Consider the following 18,899-nt stretch of genomic DNA (forward strand, 5'->3'; position numbering starts at 1 on the left):
TGTTGCAAGTTAAATGCTGCTGTTGGAAACTGACATGGTCTTCAAATGGGCAGAAATTGATACAGTGTCTACAGTGATTTGGTGTTATCTGTCATATGGACAACAGCAAAAATGCAGTTCACATGGATGATAAACAAGAAAATTAATGAAAAAAAACCCATTAGTGTTTGCTTGAAGTATGATATCTAGGAAATAAAAAGTGTCCAGACACAACAAAGCAGTTGAATATGAAAAATTTGACTTTTCAGATTAATTGCATGATGCTTTATGTTGACATAGTGCAGAATAGTGAACTGATTTATACTTTGTTTTTCAGATGAACCGGAGACACGAGATGCATGGTGGGCAGAAATCAGACAAGAAATAAAATCCCATGCCAAGGCATTGGGTTGTCATGCCGTAGTCGGCTACAGTGAATCAACTAGCATTTGGTAAATCATGATGATGATTTGATTTTCAAAATACCACAGAAAATTTATTTCATCTTCAGTGCATTAAAAATGAGGAACTACTTCATCACAGTTATTGGTACTATCTAGTATATCTACTTTGGAGAGTTTGTTAAAGTAACCTTCTGAGATTTCACTACTGTGCTTTTTTCTTTAATGTGTTTTAGTTTGAGTTTTTATTGGGTTTTAATTTTTTTCTAATGAACACTACAATTTTGATTTTTTAAAAAAAATTCAAACCTATATATTGGCTTTTTTAGTAAGAATATTAATTTATTTATGAAGTTTTCTAAACTGAATCTAGCTGAATTATTAAGACAGTTCCTAAAGTGTATGTATTGCAGTTTCATTATTGGGTAACAACTGGCAGACCAGTACTTAAATGCTAAAATTAAAATTTAAGGCATAAGTTCTTTACTAGGTATGCATTAATTGTAATTTAAAGGAGAGCTCCCTGATAGAGCTAGAATTCTTGAGGTGTAAACATTCTGTATTTCTGGAAAATCTGTGTCATTATTTTTATCTTTCAGTACTACAGTAGTGTTTAACATCTTAAACTGCAGCTCTGCAGTAGTCTTTCTGAAGTTGAATTCCCCAGCCCTGCATAGTATTTGGGCCAAAGCTCCAGTGTCTCACTGTATTCCCTTTGGCTAAGGAAATTCCAGTCATGTATTTTGGTAGCTTAATAACAAACTTTGTGTGAGGCTCAGAGACTGGGAGAAGTAATTAGGGATTCATCTAGTTACTCATCTTTGTCTCTGGCCCGGCAAAGGTTGTGTGTCTTTCTAGCTCAGGAAAGTACTCTGTGAAGGGCTTGTCCTGCAGCCAAGTATGTCTGATTGGTATCAAACAGAAAATTGTTGTTTTGAATTCGTTTAGGAAGGTAACTGAAGCAAACTCGGACATCTAAATTTATTTTCTGTCAGGTTGATTTTGTGTAAATACTTTAAAGAAAAAGCAGTAAGGATCTGGGTTTCTTTTAAAGAGATAAGTTGAAAAAAGAAGTTTCATTTTAGTTTGTAATTGATAAGTTGAAGAAAAAAATACAGAGTCGCACGGTGCTTTCATGAGTGCACAGCATCTGTTAAAGTAGCAACATAACCTGAAATGATCAGTCTGAAAGCCACAGCATTGATTGCTTCACATCTGTTTCTCCTTCACATTTATTGCTTCACCACAGGTGGAAAAATAAAACCCACCAAATATATTGATCTTTCACAAAACCTGAAAACAATTTTTCTGTGTCAAGTGCTTGTGTTAGTAAAATAGGAAAACAGAAGAACTTACTTTACAGACAGGACATGGCTTGTATTCCTTATGCTGCCTTTTCTGGTTATGTCCTGTCTTGTTTTGGTGCATTAAAGACTATATTTACCTCAGAATTGCAGTGTGCAAGTTTCCATTACTGAGCAATGAACTTGCACTAAAAGTGGAATATTTATTAATTTGGCTGTCAGTCTCTTTGTAAAAAGCATTTTTTAAAAATCTAGCTTAACTATTAGGAAAGAATGCATAGACTATATATAGGCAGTCAGTTACTGGGTTATTTCACACTTTTAATTTTTCTTAAGGCATTTAATGTAGTATGCATAGGTGTGAGGACTTCACCATTGTAGGATGGTCATTGATAAAATAGTTTAGAGTTCCAATGCTTACTTGCACGTTCAGCTCTATTCTGTGCTTAAAGAGCAAGGCACTGTCTGTAAGTACTGGTCTGCCAGACATGTTATATATGAAAAATTATTCTGAAAAGAGAAATGACAAATAAAAAAAGGCACATGTATCATTCTAGGAAATGTGGAAAAGATTTTCTCTGTATTTTTTCCAATATAGTATTTTAAGTACTGAATGTTAGAGATTTGTTTCTTATTTAACAATTTCATAAATATTAAAAGCTCTGTGATCATAGTTTGCACTTATGAGAGCTTTAACCCTGCTAAATCGTGAATATGGGTCGGTTGCTTTACATGCTATATGCACCATTATTGTGGTTGTTCATAGCCAGATTTTACTGTTTTGCTACTTTTTATCCTCCCAAGATGCACCCTTGTCAGTGTGGTGGTGTAACTGCATTTTGAGAGTGAATGTTTATAAGATAAGGCTCTCAACTTCCATTTTACTTTGGTAAACAATTATGCCTTTTCTTTTAATGTTTCTTTGCTTTTTTTGGTTGGCTGGATTTCTTTGCATTATTAACCATGATATTGAAAGCCATACTTAAACTTGGTTAGCCTTGCGATGTTGTGTCATATTCTTTTTAACATAGGACAAAGCTCTTCAGTCATTCCATTCATTCTTTATGCATCTCTTATGTATACAATGGTTTAAATACTGGAAGAGGATTGTTTGTGAGATTTAATGGATAAAATTGCACAAATGCACAAAAATAGTAGTTATATTGAATTAATTGAGACTTTTGCACTAGCCTTTTAATTTAATAGTTTTAAATAAAAGTAACACTAAGTAGTAGGAGTTCACTTTGTTGTAATTCTTTTCTCTTGTAGTGAAGAGGTCTGTATTTTGTCCGCGTCTGGCACAGCAGCTGTACTGAACCCTAGGTTTCTTCAGGATGGCACCGTGGAAGGCTGTTTGGAACAAAGGTTGTCATGGCAGCCTGGCTTCTTTTCCATAGGGTCAGAGAAGGGAGAGTTTGATTTTTTTCCTCAAAGCCAAGATAGTTCTTCTCTATTAGGGTAGGTTACAGTGTTACAGTGCAGGATGCGGGACCAACCACTTTACTGCTTTTCACTAACAGCAACAACAACAGAAGTATTGGAACTCTGCACCAAATTAGATATTCTGTTTTTATGTCTAACAGTCTGAATAAGGTAACACATTTGACTACTAACCCCAGATCATAACTCAGTTTTTTTTCTTTGCTGCTCTTCAGGTATCTTTCTCAACTTTGTCACACTATAAGAAATGACAGATGTATGATAAATTACATAAGTCAAAACATGCTCTGACTTTAATATGTGTATACATGCTCTATATATACTGTTCAAGAACTGTATGGGAGATGAAATAGCTTGATTGTAAAACAAGGATGGTGCCAGATTTCTACAAAAGATGTATGTTTTAGTTGAAGTTTATGAACAGAATCATGAATCTGAAGAAAAAACATGAAGTTTCCATTTGTTTCTGCTCTTGCAAATAAAATTTGAAGACTGACTATTGACAAACAGTTATTTTGGGGGAAAAATAGTTTAACTAATGCATTTTAATAATGTACTATCTGTTCATCAGGATAGTCATCAAATATTTCAAGGGATTATTGTAGTTGTAAGTCATGCTATTTTTTACACCTTAGCTCTTGCATTACTTTTTCCATAGTAAGTCTGTAAACATACAGTATTACTTATTCTTTACTTTGTTAGCAGGAGGCCATTATCTTCTTGTGTAGATAGACTTTTGAAAACTGTAACCACAACAAAAATATTTGTTTCCATATTGACTATATCATAGAAAGAAATGTCATGTTCATATTATGAAGAAAATTGCATTTTTATCAAGATATGTATTTTGGTGCTGCTAAGGGTCTTGGCAAAAGAAGGTAAAACAATTAAACAAACAAAGCCCATGTTTGAGACAAAATATATTTGCCAAAGTCTATAATAAATGATGTTCCAAATCTGTCAGATTTGCTTAAGCATCTCTTCAAAATTCACTGAGAAGTGTTTATGTGATACAGAATAAATCTGCAGTGATGCAGTTAGCTTGTGCTTTCCTTCTTCGTATTTTTATAGTGGTCATTTCTGGATATTTCTTAAGGGAGAGTGGAACTAAGTGCTCTAAGCGAATAACATGTTTAACCTAATACCTTATCTTACGAAAAAATCTTGCTGTTCTTCTGACAATGTTTATGTTGTCCTGCTTCTCAGCAGGATGGTTGGTTTGTTGTTCATGTTCTGCTCATTAAGTTTGTGTAGATTTTTGGACACAATCCATGTACAAGAAACTTTTCGTTGTATTTGGTACAGCAGATTCTCTCTACAACTGTTGTACTGTGGACTGCATTTAGAAATCATAGTGCCTAAAACCAGCTCAGTAACATTTTAGGTTTATATAACTAGTTGGTCATTGTATGTACTTTTTCTTGATCCCTGTATAATAATTTTCAAGATGAGTTTTATTTATAGCATTTTAGCTAGTAGTTTGCAGCGTAATTTTATTCTTCTAATTAATAAAATGCATTCCTTGTCACTTTGGTATAATGGAGTAGAGTATAGCTGCAATGTACGATTTAAGTAGGTATCTGTACGTGTGTATACACATGTGCATGTATTGATTTTTGTTAATAAGATGCAGATGTTTTAAGTATGTTCTCTATAATGTATTTTTAGGATTGAAGAAGCTTCACCACCAGGTTGTGGATTTTGCCATATACCATATGATGAATTAAACATGCCATTCCCAGCTCACCTCACTTACTGTTACAACTGCAGGAAGCAAAAAGTTCCTGATGTCCTTTTCACCACAATTGATCTTCCTGTAGAGGCAATAGTTGTTGGGAAGGGATGTCTTATTCAAGCCAGGTATCTATCAAAATGTTTTCTTAGTACAGTTTTGGAGATCTTTGAAAGAATTTCTGTTGCTAAAATCCAGTATATGTCATCAGACCTTAAATTTTTATGTTGAATTGCTAGGACTTAATGACAGTGTGTTAGGGTACAGGAAGAGGACAGCCTTCTCCTCCCCTTGTGTTACATGTTATGTCTGTTGATGGACATCTGCTAGCTTACCCATGTTGCTGGACATTTGGAAAATGTTCTATTTATTTTTTTTATGCCTATGGAAACTGCTGTATTTTGTCTGCCTGACTATATGAGTTTTCATGCTTGCTGTTTGGAACTGCTAACGTAATCAGATACAGCTGTTGCACTTGAAACTCAATGAACTGTTTTAAGTCAGTTGTGTAAATTCTGTGCTGGTGTCCATAACTGAATATCATCACTGTCCAGTGTATGGTATTGTCTTTGAATTTGAATTTGGAAAAGTGATTAAGCAGGTTTACAGTGGGAAAGAAGGAAGGGTTAGCTACGTACAGTCTGTATGGGTGGTGAACTACATGGATAAAAAACTGGTTAGGTGACTAGGCTGAGAGGGTTTGTAACCTGCCTGGATGGCTATGAGATGTATAGTAGTTTGCAGTGGGACCTGTCCTGTTGAACATCTTGGTGATGTGGAGGGGATGGTGGACTGCATTCTCTTCAAGTTTGCTTTTTAAACCACAATGAGAGGGACCAGACAATATGATACCTCTGCAGTTTTGTCCTCCTCTGAGAGTAAGACAAACATCAGAAAACTAGAGCAAGTTCAGTGGAGGGCCACCAAGGGGGTAAGGAGCACCTGCCCTATGAAGTGAAGCTGTGAGTGCTGGACTTACTCAGTTTGGAGAGAGGAAGGATTCAGGGGGACCCAATAGCAGCCTGCCTAACTATGAGGAAGTTACGAAGAATATGTACCCAGGGTCTTCACAGTGCTCCACAGTGAGAGTGAGAGGCAAAAGGTGTAAGTTGAAGCAAGAAAGATTCAGAGTGCATATAAGGAAAAACTGTTTACCTGTCAGTACACTGAAGTGGTGGAGCAGATTGCCTAGGAGGTTGTGCAGACTCCGTGTCTGGGGAGTTTTCAAGACGTGACTGAGTAAAGCTCTAAGCATCCCGGTCCAAGCTCAGATTGACCCTGCTTTGACTGTACAGGAGGTTGGACTGGAGATCTCCTGAAGTCCCTTCTCATCTGAGTTTTTCTTCTATGATCTCCTGATTATCATTCTCTGACTTCTTATAGAACAGCATTACTGAAGCTACTGCAGAGATGTGTTCTGTGCTCCTCCTTTGGTATTTTTCCTATTATTAAACTCTGTGTTAAGCACCACTATGGAAATTGGCTTTTAGTGTTACACAGTGATCCCTGATCTCTCTGGAGCATTTGCAGATGTCATTCATTTTCTTTAGAATGATTCCTCAAACATTTCAAACCTCCAAAAAGAAGAAAAAAGACCTGAAGCTGTAGTTAGAAAGATTTCGAGGTGAACTTGTTATGATTGGTTGAGTTACTATGTTTTTCTGATCATATAATAAATCCAGTCCTTAGAAAAAAGTGTTCATATCATTAAAACGTTCAGTTGTGATGCGCTCTTTCTGAACGAAAATTTGTCACTGAAGGTAAGCAGTCATTACTCTGGTGTGGGGTTTGAATTTCAGCTCATGGGACTAAATCCAAAGAGTCAGAGATGGGTAATCTATGTTCTTTCTTCTTTTAAGATAAGTATTTTTAGTGTGGTTAATGCCTGAGCTGTGTGAGGGCACTTGCTTCTTTCTAAATTCTGAAATGTGCCTTTAATAACTGTATTAAAAGGAATTTTAAAAGTTCTGCCAGTAGATGTAATTTCCTGTCCTTGTACCTGAAGTATTTTAAGAGGTTTTCAGCAGCAGAAATAGATGTTTGTGTTTGCATTTGAAGGTCTTACCAGAAGAAAAGCTGTAAACACAAATTTTCAGATAAGACAGTCTCAAAAGAGTTCTTTACTTGTAAAGAACTTACATTATAAAGTTGCAGCATTCTAGAAGAATACATCTTACCTCACCGTTCTCCTACCCCCTCCCCCCCAAAAAAAACCACCAACCCAACCATTTATTAATTTTTTTTTTTTTCCCCTGACTGACACCTCACCAGTTGTGAAGCTCAGTTGAAAAAGGGTGCAGTGGCTGTCCCCTGAAATAATCTGGTTTTGTGACAGGGTGTTTAACAAATATCAGAACTTGCAATAGCAAAGAAGTTGTGTTTGTCATCAGTATTTGGTTTGGCAAATAGGAGCAGGGCAGATTTTTAACAGTCGCTGCTATATGATAGAAGTGTTAATATATTTAGCCAGCCATCTAGTAGATGGTTATCTGGAATCTGTAAAAAACTGCTTTATATTGAATAGTTATTCGGTGCTGCCAGACAAAAACCCTGTGTGATGCGTGTTGTTTCTGTTTGATAGTGGTCCTAAAGCATGTTTTTAGAAAGGAAACAATACTTAATTCAGTGATCTACAAAAATACAGTATTTGTAATTTTTGTATTCTGATTTGATAGGGAATATTTTTTAAAAGTTGCTGAAAGTTATGTATAGTTCCATGTTATAAATTTACTTTTTGTTTTACCCATTTTTATTGTTAATTATACAGTTTCCTAATAAAAATGAAAGTAACATCTTACTTAATGAGACTCAATCTGCCTTAATCTTCTTGATGACAATTTACTAATTTACAAGATTTTAAAGTACATTAAAAAGAAACTGATAGTGTTAGCTTATACAATGAGGAAAAACATCAAAATACCCTGTGATCACTTTCAGTCTTCAACAGTCCATTAAAACTGTTTATCTGCTGATGTCATATACTGTTTTGTGTTGTCAGGTTATGCCGTCTAAAGAAGAAAGCTCAAGCTGAAGCAAATGCAACATCTATCAGTAATCTCCTGCCATTTATGGAGTATGAAGTGCACACCCAACTGATGAATAAACTTAAGCTGAGAGGAATGAATGCTCTGTTTGGGCTGAGAATTCAGATCAGTGTGGGTGAAAATATGCTAATGGGGTTGGCAGTAAGTACAGTTTTAATCTTGGGATTCTTTTGCTTCCTTACAGTATTTTTTTCAGGACACAAAGACATACAAGTGTTGTGGATTTCAGAGTAACTGAAGACATTAGAATGTCATTTTAAGAATAACTTAAGTGATGGAAAGGAATGAGGTGTATAATTTTTGACAAATCAGGACAGACTCTCTTTCAGCACCAGAAAAAGAAGATTAGAATCTCTTGAAACACTATTAGAGGACAAGATTTTTAGAAAGGGAATGGGAGAATAAGAAACTTTAAATGGTTTAATGGCATGAATTATAGAGAAATGGTTGTGTTTTCTTAAAAAAGAAGAGATCCCTGTTCATCAAGTTGCATTACGGTTCCATGACAAATAAGGTCAATTAAGCCTCTCAATAAATCTTTTGGTTGGTTGAGAAAGGTCTGTTGCCTCTTCTTTGATGGCACTGAAGAAATGACAGATTGAAAGTGTCTTAGAGGTAGTCAAGAAATGTTCATACATACTTTCTAACCTCATTCTGTAATGTGAAGTATGCTGCTTCTTCCCACATCAGTGTAAGAAGATGCTTGGGTAGTATTAAATGACTTGCCTGTTCTTTTGTCTGAACTGGTGATCTGTTTACTGTAAATAGAAATGGGATTATTACAGCTTCAGTGGTGCTGTAAATGGTTGGCCAGTTTTTACATCCCTGAAACTATTACTTGCCTATGCAAAATATACTAGAGCAGAGGTTTTAATTACTACTTAGTTTGAAAATTAGGTAAGTTAAGAGCTCCACCATGGAAGAAGCCCATGAAGAAAGAGTTTATTGAAAGGCTAGCATTTTTTTTTCATACATGAACAGGACAGAGAGAGATCTCGTTATTATGGGATGAGATCATGTTGTAATGTGCATGTCATATTGCTGTCTATAAGCGTTATGGAAAATTCTATATGAAAATATTAGAATTACATGCTTATGTAACTGTCATTTTTCTTAATGACTTTTAAAAAGTCTGCAACAGGTGTGTATCTAGCAGCTTTGCCAACACCTGGTGGTATTCAGATTGCTGGGAAGACTCCAAATGATGGCACCTATGAGCAGCATATATCTCATATGCAAAAGAAAATAAATGATACAATAGCAAAAAACAAGGAACTTTATGAGATTAATCCTCCAGTAAGTAAAGCTTTATATTCTTTAAATGTTCTGAGACAAGCAGATATACACCGTAGATAGACATGAATTCTTACTGACTGAATAATTCAGAACAGAAGATGTTTTTTAATTGAGGTACAGATTCTTTTCAGTGTATTTTGGAAACCTACTGGAATTTTCAGATTTCTTGAGCCACATATCCAAGTCAGTTTGTACTTAGATTTATTTCTCAGTAAAATTATTTTCAGAATGTTCTGATTCTTAGAACTGTTAACAAATTACTTATAATTGAAATTATTTCTAAGCTACATAGAACAGCTGTTAATTTTTATATCCTTTTTAGGAGCTACCTGAAGAAATCATTGGGTCTCCTATTCCAGAGCCAAGACAACGTTCCAGGTTATTAAGATCTCAATCAGAAAGCTCTGATGAAGTTACAGAGCTAGATCTTTCACATGGGAAAAAGGATGCTTTTGTCTTGGAGGTAATACATGTTTTCAGTACTCATTTTCAAACTTCTCTTTTCCTGAGATATATATAAAAAAATGGAGGAGAGTTTTCTTACTCATCTCCAAAGACTGTTCTTAAATTGTAGTTATTTTTTTTCATTTTGTGTCAGTAGAAAACACTAATTATTGGATTTTGCATTGTCTTTCTTATTCTATTTGCTTGAAGCATACCTGTATTATGCCTGGGGACAATGTCTGAAAAAAGATTGCCTTGCTATTCATGAACATATAGCGATATCTAGAATAATAACTAAGAGCTGTTAAGAAATGCCCTTCTGCCTACTTCAAGCAGGAAAAACTAGTAACATTACCTGTTCCTATTTGATTTTCTGCTATTCATACTAAGCAAGGCTTTTAAAGTCCTGGAAAGATTTTTATGTATCATTAGAATAGGCCGAGAGTGATCACATCAGTGTAATACGTAACTTATGAGAGCTCTAGTAGCCAAAGCTAGTAGCTGCTAGTAGCCATAGCTACTTTTTCCTTAGCTGGAAAAAGTTTTCAGTTGTGTGGAAACTTTTCTTGTCTTTATCTACTGCAGTTTCTGTGTGTTATGTGCACATTGCTTTATTTTTAATGCAGTTTAATTAAGGGAACTATTTTTCAAGCGTTAAGCATATCAAGGGTTGCTAGTTGAAGTTCAGAAGTTGATGGTATCCTTTTTAAAAAAAATCTCAACTTAGCTCCCAGATACAGATCTCTTGATGACAAAGTATTTACATCTTTCTGAGACTTCTGACTGGATCAGGAACATGATTTTTATCAATTATTCTTTTTCCCAGATCGATGATACAGATGCAATGGAAGATGTACATTCTTTGCTAACAGATGTTCCACCACCATCTGGTATAGTTAAAAACATGTTTTTCTAACTTACACTGTAGGCTGCAAAATTATGAAATAGAACTGTTTTTATTTTACAAAAATAAGTCCAAAAGTAACAGTGAAAATATTGTTTAGCTAAACAGATATATCAGATATGTCAGATATATCTCTGAAAAACAAGTCATTAAGCCTTTTATGGGGATCGTTGCTTATCAAAAATGGAAATAAATGCAGTATTTCTGTGGCATTTTCTAGTTCACTGATTTGTACTGTTGCAAATTTATTTTTACTTCATATGGGTATCACAACTGGATATTTTATACTAATATACCAGTTTCTGAAGATTTTTAGACTGAATTGCTGATTTTTCAGTTTCAGGATCAGTGAAAGCAGAAGTACAGAGAACAGAATGATCTTATACTTGTAGCCATATAACATGATATATTGGTGGTGTATTCCAAGAATGTTACTTAAAGTGAGCATTTTGCCCTTCCAGCACTCTTGTTCAACAAGTACACCTGTATTTTCCTTGCTTTGCCATACTGTCAATTTAAGTCTTTGCTTTTTTTAACAGCAAAGACTACAAATGCAGTGAACACAAAGTCAAAAATTATTTGGAATTCTTAAATCACTCACAGCATTTTTATCCAAGTCACTATTGGCCTTTTTTTGTAGAAGGCAGTAAGGTCAGTTAATAGAAATAGTTACTAATTTGTTCAGTGTTTCTTATGGACAAATTTTTTAAGTGTTGTGACTTGAGAAAATATAACTGATTAAGGGGAATAATTTTCAAAATTTAATCAAGAGACTTGAAATCACTGTGTTTTTAGTTCACAGGATGAATACAAATGTTGGGGCTGCATTGCTAGCAATAGAACTTTGTAAGGTGACCATTTGCTCGCCTGCTTTTAAAAATTATTTAAGAACCCAACATAGAGGGCAGAGGTATACTGAATCATTTAATGTTTGCTTACTGATTTATGTAAGAGCGAGGGGAAAAAAAAATCCCACAGAATATCATGCCGGCAGTTCATAGTTCAACAGCATCCTGATAGAAAGTTACTGTCTTTGTAAACAGTAGCCTTTGACAAACTTTTCTGTGCATTTGGCTGTTTGCATTTTGAGCCCATGTGTGCCTTCAGTGTTCATAGAATTTTGCACCAGGACCTGTACCCTTGTAAGAGCAAGCTTCTTTACTTGGTTTGTATCAGCCACTTTTTCCTTGTATTGGGAAGAACAGTGAATAATTGTGTTGCATCAGTCATCTTTATGCTCTCTGATGTAAACTCCTGGGTCTGGATAAGAGGCTATTGTAGTTGTCCTTTATATGGAAGTTGCTCTGCACATTTGATTGTCCTTATCCTTCCTCTCTTCCTCTTACTCTTTTTGTGAGTTTCCCCATGTTTCTTCTGAACACATGCCTGTTCTCTTCCTAGTAGTTGGTATCAGTGTTTATCGTTTTGAATACTATTGTGCTCAGAACTATCCTTGTCATAGTTATTTGTTATTACCACCAAATCTTTTATTCCTCATCAGTTATCCATTGTTAGGTCCTACTGTAGTTGATTGTACTACCCTAAAATACGGCCATCAGCAGTCACCTCATTTCATCCTCTTTTGCACATAAGTTACGAATAAGTTTGAAGCATGCAATCCTGAGTTATAGATGTCTCCACTGTGAAAACTGAGCACTTATTTTGACCCTCTTTTTCCAGTCTTATAATAATTGTATATTCTTCAGTGGTCCTCCATTCTACTCTTCAGCATACTAGTTTTTTAAAGAGTTCTTGGTGAAGGATCTTATCAAATGCTTTTTGATGTCTGCAGTATCAGTCAGATGCCTTTTGTCTACATGCTTGTTGACAGCTTGTGAGCCATGACTGTTACTTAGAGAAGTAGTATCAACTCCTCTGCAGTGGCTTGTTTTTCTGTCTGCCCATGAACTCCATTTTCTGGAATAGCTTCTATGGGCTAGTAATACAGATGTCTCTACTAGGCAACTTAGTAGGTCCTGGTCACTAAAAGCACTTCTGGAGTTTAAAGAATCCTCTCCTCTGGTAGTAGGGTAATTTTTAGTTAAGAGTTCAGTGCCATCTCTTGCCTTTCCTTGCTTATATGAATCCTTATTTTTAATTTGCCTATTTCTTCAGTATTTCCTTCAGACTCTTGTTTAAGACAGGTTCTCTGATGGAAAATAAACAAAGGAGTGTTTTTCTACTATTGTGGGAAGCATGTTTTATCGTCTCTGCATATTATCTCTATAGCCTGCTTGACTCTTCAACAAGATTTCTGCTTTTGATGTTCTGAAAGAAAATTATTAATATTTATACCTTCCACAATTTCTTTTCTAGCTTATTTTATGCACTTACATAGGCCCTACCAGATTTTTGTGAATTTGTGCTCATTTAACTATTATCTTTAGATTTTCAACATTGCCTGTTTGCTGTTTAGAACTTTTCTTCCCCTGCTGTTTATTCATTATACTTATTTTTATTTTATTTTATTTTTTTTATTTTCAGGTGTTTATTAGTAGGTGCTACATATTTGCATTCAATCTTTAGATAGTATCGTTAAAAATTTCTATACTGCCTGTCAAAGGTTAGCTTTCTGACTTTTCCCATTGCACCTTTTTAGTGTTTCCTCATTTGTACATAGTTTGTCTATTAGAAAATAGGCAGAGCAGTAGTGAAATCTGGGTGTTTGTCTTTCCTACAAGAATGTTTAAGGGTATCTTGATCAGAGCTAAAAAACTTCTTTGAGTGCTTCTCTGTGCTCAGGGATTTCTTGTTTTGTGAGCTCCACAAGGAGTGGTTCCATGAAACAGTCAGGGACTTAGCATCAGATGACATAAGTTACCCAGCCTCCAGGGGGAGCAGCTCTCACTGTTACATTTCATGCCATCGTAGCCTCTCTCATGTTCCTCAACGTGATGATATTTCTGGCTTTACTTTTTGACAGTTGAAGAAATATTCAGAATAAGAATTCTGTAGTGACTTAGTGTTGTAGAAGTGGTGAGTTCTCTCTTTCCTATCCATTTTTTCACTGCAGTATAAGTAACAGAAAGCATGTTTTCTTTTGTATCTTACATTGTGTTCTTCAGGTGCTGTGTTTGTTTCTTGAGTGTTGGTCTTATTTCTGGTATTTTATTCAATTTTCAATATTACTTAAAAGTATTTCTTTATTTCAGTGTGCAAATATTTTCTTTACAGGTTTTTACAGTTGCAACACAGAAATTATGCCTGGTATAAATAACTGGACGCCAGAAATTCAAGTAAGGTTATTCAGAGAAAATGGAAACTTTTTTTTTTCCAAATTGGGTTGAAATAGGCTGTAGTAATTTAAATGTATATTAGAGATCACTGATTTTGAAAGCTAAATTAACAGGATGGTCTTGTGTTAGAAATAAAGTAGTATTTCGGTAAGAAAAGTAGGGTATGAAAACCTGTTTGTGTTTATTTTCAATGCTGTTATGTAACAGAGAACCTGGTACAAAAATTAGAAAACAGTTACAGTAAACATGAACTTTAGGGTTTGGGGCAGTTTTAAGATTTTGAAGCCTCTTGAAAGAAAAGAATTGTTGACTGTGTTACTTAGTGTGAGATACTGAATATGATAACGTTAATAGGTTGAGGTAACAATTAGATAAAGCTAATCCAATGAGTAGAGAAAAGTTCCCTTTATAATTAAATTTAAACATTTTAGTCATGTTTGTGCAGCACATTCAGTCTAATATAGAGAGAATTAAAAGACATCTAAGTGAGCTTTTACACATAATTGGCACAATGCAAGACTCTACTTTGCAGAGGCACAGCTCAAACATGAAAACAATATGACAGCACCAACAGCATACTCTTAAGTTGATGGGTTTGCCTATCTGTATATGACATTCAATTATTGTCTGCATTATTGTACACAATTAAAATACAGTTTTTGACAGCAGTTTACAAAGTATGTAGCAGGTAAAATGACTCCTTTGTGAAGCAAGTAAAAAGAACATAGTGATTATGTATGATGTGAAATACTCTTGTTGCATTAATTCACCAAAATTTGCCTTTTGTTTGTAAAATTTCATGAGCCTTTTATTGACTTGCTGTTGCTACAGTTTTTTTCCTTTTCTTTCAGTCCCTCTCCCACTCCTCCATCTCCCCTTATCATGTTATGCATTATTTGCCTTCTTTGTGAATTATATTTAAGTATAACATACAGACATATATTTGAAAAAATAAGTGTTTGTTTTTAATTCAGATGTTCACAGCAGTAAGAGTATCCAGATTAAGCAACATTAACCTAACAAATCAAACACTTAATAAGAACTTTAATGATCTCTGTGAGAATCTGTTGAAGGTAAGAATCTAATTTCAAATGGTTTTTGTGAATTGTTCACATGGAAGCAAAGTAAAACTAGTCTATACTGAAAGTAACATTTTCTTCATAATTACTTTTTGGTTTTAGACTACAAAGTGTATGTAATTAAGTTTTTAAGCTCCTCTGAAGATAGATTCAGCCTTCATAGTATATTAAGAATTTCCAAAGCTTTTCTGAATCTGAATGAGTCATTTGACTGGTAGTGTATTCTAGAAACAGAAATATAAAGACTGCTACACAGTAGATTGCATTTTATCTTGACTTTTCACACCTGTAATTCTTCTTCAAGAAAAATTAATATGATTAGATGATTTCTACTATGAAGAGAGTTTTGATCTTTAATTTCTCTGAAATAAACCATACAATTTTTAAAGTAAAACAACTAATGTCCTGTCTTCAACAGAGCTTGTATTTTAAACTACGATCTATGGTTCCCTGCTGCCTTTGTCATGTAAATTTTACAGTTGCTCTACCAGAGGATGAGTTAGTACAGGTAAGTAAACTGCTTCTTTTGACTTTCAGCATGTAGACATGCCAGTTTTGGCCTTTAATTAACATTTGCTGCTCAAATTGGGCTAGGATTTTATTTACTAGTTTATCTGGTGAATTTTGAAGTAAAACTTAAGGCCATAATGCTTGGTGAAGAAAAAGGATGACCTACTGAGTTCAGTTTTTGAAAATCATGGTGCTATGTGGCATTTCATGAGCACAGTGCATTTTAATAGTGGGTATCTTTTTAGTTAGATAGGAAACGAAAAGCCATGATTAGATATCCATTAAAAGGTGTTACCACACACATTACAAGAATATGGCACACTGGTTTTCTAAGTATGTTGTCATTATAACTGTTTAATTTTTTTCTTGCCATTTCAAGATGATGCGATAAACTTAATTATTTTTAAAGAAAATGTTTTCATTGGAAGTATATAGCATTATTCTTATGTTCATTTAAACATCTCTTTCTCTCTCTTACAAATACAAAAAAGAACCATAGTAACTCATTAAAATTGTATCAGTTCACCAAGAAAGAAGGAAAGAACTAATGAAGAAAATCATAAATGTGAGACAAACACTGTCAGGTGTATGTTCTAACAACTGACCTTAGTATTACCTTTTATGCTCTGCCGTTAAATGTTTTTAATATATCTACTTAGATTATTTTCCCCCTATTATATTCCTATGGAAAAACCTGGCTTGTTTGCAAAACTATTTTTGCAGATCGCACAAGAGATTAAGTTACCTAATATGCCATATATTTCTGATTTTGCAGATTGCAGTCACAGCTGTTGCAATTACGTTTGACAAAAACCAAGCATTACAAGCCAACAAAGCCCCTATAGGAAAATCACAGCAAAGAGGTAAATGTTGTGGGGCATGTAAAAATAAGAGATAATTTTTCTTTCCTTCCCCCCCACCCCCCCCCCCCCCCCTGAGTCTGTATTTTAATTTCAGTTACATGTACACATTTTTATGGGGCAATTCTATAAAATTGTAAAGTCATAACAGAGTTTTTTAAGGTTCATACATGTGACCTCCAGCAGGATGACTAATGACTAATTACTACTAAGTATTAGATATTTGCTTATGTTATCAACAAACTTGGAGTAACATGAAAAATATGCTTGTAATTTCCTTCTTGCATGTTCCATCTTTCTTGGAATATTTTTCTCTAAAGAATCAGTGTAACAGATGATGATATTTCCATTGTATTTTGAAATATGTGGTATAAGTAATTAGAGAGTATTTATTCTTATAAGTAGCAAATTTTATCCTCACTTCAAGAAGGCAGAAAATAATTTATTCATAATACTTTAAAAAACACCTCCAGAAAACCCTTAAGTAGGTCAGTAATATTTTTGGAGATCAGTGAAGCATTTAGCATTATGGAAGAAATAGAAGAGAGTACTGCAATCCGCATATGTCATTTTGCTAATGAAGTGCTATCTTACGCTCAAAATGTATGTATGCAATCTGGTTATGGGAGTTTAGCCAGAACTTAGAAGATACTCCATTCTGAAGAATGGAACTAGGCACTTGAACAGAGACATGTTTCTAAAACAGAAGTTACACCTTAATTCTTCAATAGTAACAGTAAATTATTTGTTTTCTATTATGTGAAATACATAAAATGTTATTTTTTACTGTAAAGTATAGCTAACTCAGATCCTACTGCAGGATCAAATTTAAAATGCATTAATTGACTTAATTTTTTTTTCTGAAAATACTAAATCAAATCCCATTCAATGGAACACAGGTTCTATTCAATTTATAGCTGGATTTATTGTCAGACACCTAACTGTTCGTACAGAACTGCATCACTATATGCTTATGCTAAAAAAATCTGTTCCAGTCAGACCTGACTAAACTGAATCTCTAGCGCTTATTATTACTGGCAAATCTTATTTTGGAGGTTAATTATCAGTTGGGTTTGTTTTCTTTGTGGAAGCATCTACAGATAATGAGGAACAGCTACAGTTTCCATTGGAACTTTCCTCTGATACCCTTGCTTCTCAACCATTCTCACCAGCTAAAGGTCAGTTAAATGGAAGAATGCTTTTTTCCTGATTTTGAGTTCTGCTTTCATTGTTTCAGTAGCTTTAAATATCTGTACTTTCACATATATTTAAATAATCTTTCCTACCTAAGCATAATTGGATATGTTCACTCCTGAAGTCTAACTTTTTGAGAGTCTTGTAAGATGGGTTGGCTAATTCTTCTGTATATATTCTTTGTAGATTTCTTGTAGTTCTTCTATCTCTGCATTTAGAGTATTGAAAATGCTGCAAACCACTGGATGTTAGGTGTTACTTGACTTACAGAATTATAAATTACTTAATAATTAGGCTTGCTTTATACTGCTCTGCTTCTGTAAGTGGCCTATATAAAATAACTCCATGCATTGTTAGCCTCAAATAATTAATCTTGTCATTTACATGGAGGGAAATACTTTATCTAACAAATACTGGTTATTCAGCTGAGCAAAATTGCGTGCAATTATTTTTTTTTAAGTAAAAGGAGCCCAAACTTGCATAGTAAACAATTTGTGCAGTGCAGCATGTTTTGGCTGTTAGGCAGCTGCTTTATTTCACCTGAGATGGAGCTGTATTTCAAGAACAGTTGTCACAGTTACTTCTGTGACTATATTAAAGGTCATCATTCACTGAAATCAGCTGGTGTTACTTCCTTCTCCATTGTTGTATTATCTACCCACCAAAATGGCTAGTGATGGGAAATTTAGTATCTGTGAATTATTGTAAATGTTCTTATACTACAATGCTAAAAAGCTCCCTTTTTTTGCCCATGACATAAGCAGAATAAAGGAGGGTGCCTACCACATTTACTTGTATTTTCAGAGGTCAGTTTAATTTCTGCAACAATATTCTTACTGCTTAGTATTTTATTTTTTTTTATTATGTGTGCTTAATGTTTCACTGGTCACATTATGATACTTCTAACCTTTCATTTTCAAAATGGGACTATCCAGGAATTTCTGACTGGTGTCTTTTTCACTGTTACTAGACTGTGCTACTTGTATAACAGGCACTGACCAGTAGAGGGTAGCCTGTTCACATACATAACCCTTCCTGATGTTCTTTACATTCTATATTGTACTGTACATCACTTTAGAGGTTTTCACTTAGATAATTATTTAATCTGTCATTTCTTCATAAGTAGACTCAAGGTTTCATTGTAGTCACATTTACTTAGCAGCTTATTTAATATATTGATAACCTTTTAACATACTTTTCTGTAAGATTATTTTAAAAATATTTGTATACAACCTTACACAGTAATGACCTTTAGTAAATTATCATACTGTAATTTGCAATACAGATTTAGTAAAGTTAAATTATTTATAGCAATTTATTATGTGCTATCAAAGTACATATTGTAGTATATATAAAGATTTTTTTTCCTCGTATTTTACTCTAAAAAAAAAATTATAAGAAGAAAGCTGTTGTCCTGTACTACATGACTAATGTAGTTAATGTAATGTTAATGACCTATTAGAGAGCAGTGTAGGG

The 18,899-nt window shown here is 34.3% G+C and overlaps 1 protein-coding gene across 1 annotated transcript in view; it reads left to right on the top strand.

Moving 5' to 3' along the window:
* Positions 1–17,407, top strand: part of C2CD5 (C2 calcium-dependent domain containing 5) — a gene marked incomplete at both ends in the record, with an annotated part of 29,240 nt that extends 11,833 nt beyond the window's left edge. The window contains 12 exons of the mRNA XM_010194037.1: positions 317–431; positions 2,954–3,049; positions 4,793–4,984; positions 7,855–8,041; positions 9,032–9,196; positions 9,519–9,659; positions 10,467–10,530; positions 13,719–13,780; positions 14,755–14,853; positions 15,278–15,367; positions 16,145–16,232; positions 17,321–17,407. Of these exons, the coding sequence (XP_010192339.1) occupies positions 317–431; positions 2,954–3,049; positions 4,793–4,984; positions 7,855–8,041; positions 9,032–9,196; positions 9,519–9,659; positions 10,467–10,530; positions 13,719–13,780; positions 14,755–14,853; positions 15,278–15,367; positions 16,145–16,232; positions 17,321–17,407 (1,386 nt within the window). The remainder of the gene's footprint in view (positions 1–316; positions 432–2,953; positions 3,050–4,792; positions 4,985–7,854; positions 8,042–9,031; positions 9,197–9,518; positions 9,660–10,466; positions 10,531–13,718; positions 13,781–14,754; positions 14,854–15,277; positions 15,368–16,144; positions 16,233–17,320) is intronic.
* Positions 17,408–18,899: the final 1,492 nt, after the last annotated feature.

This window comes from Mesitornis unicolor, unplaced genomic scaffold, assembly GCF_000695765.1.
Source record: "Mesitornis unicolor isolate BGI_N332 unplaced genomic scaffold, ASM69576v1 scaffold31201, whole genome shotgun sequence".
Taxonomy (NCBI): domain Eukaryota; kingdom Metazoa; phylum Chordata; class Aves; order Mesitornithiformes; family Mesitornithidae; genus Mesitornis; species Mesitornis unicolor.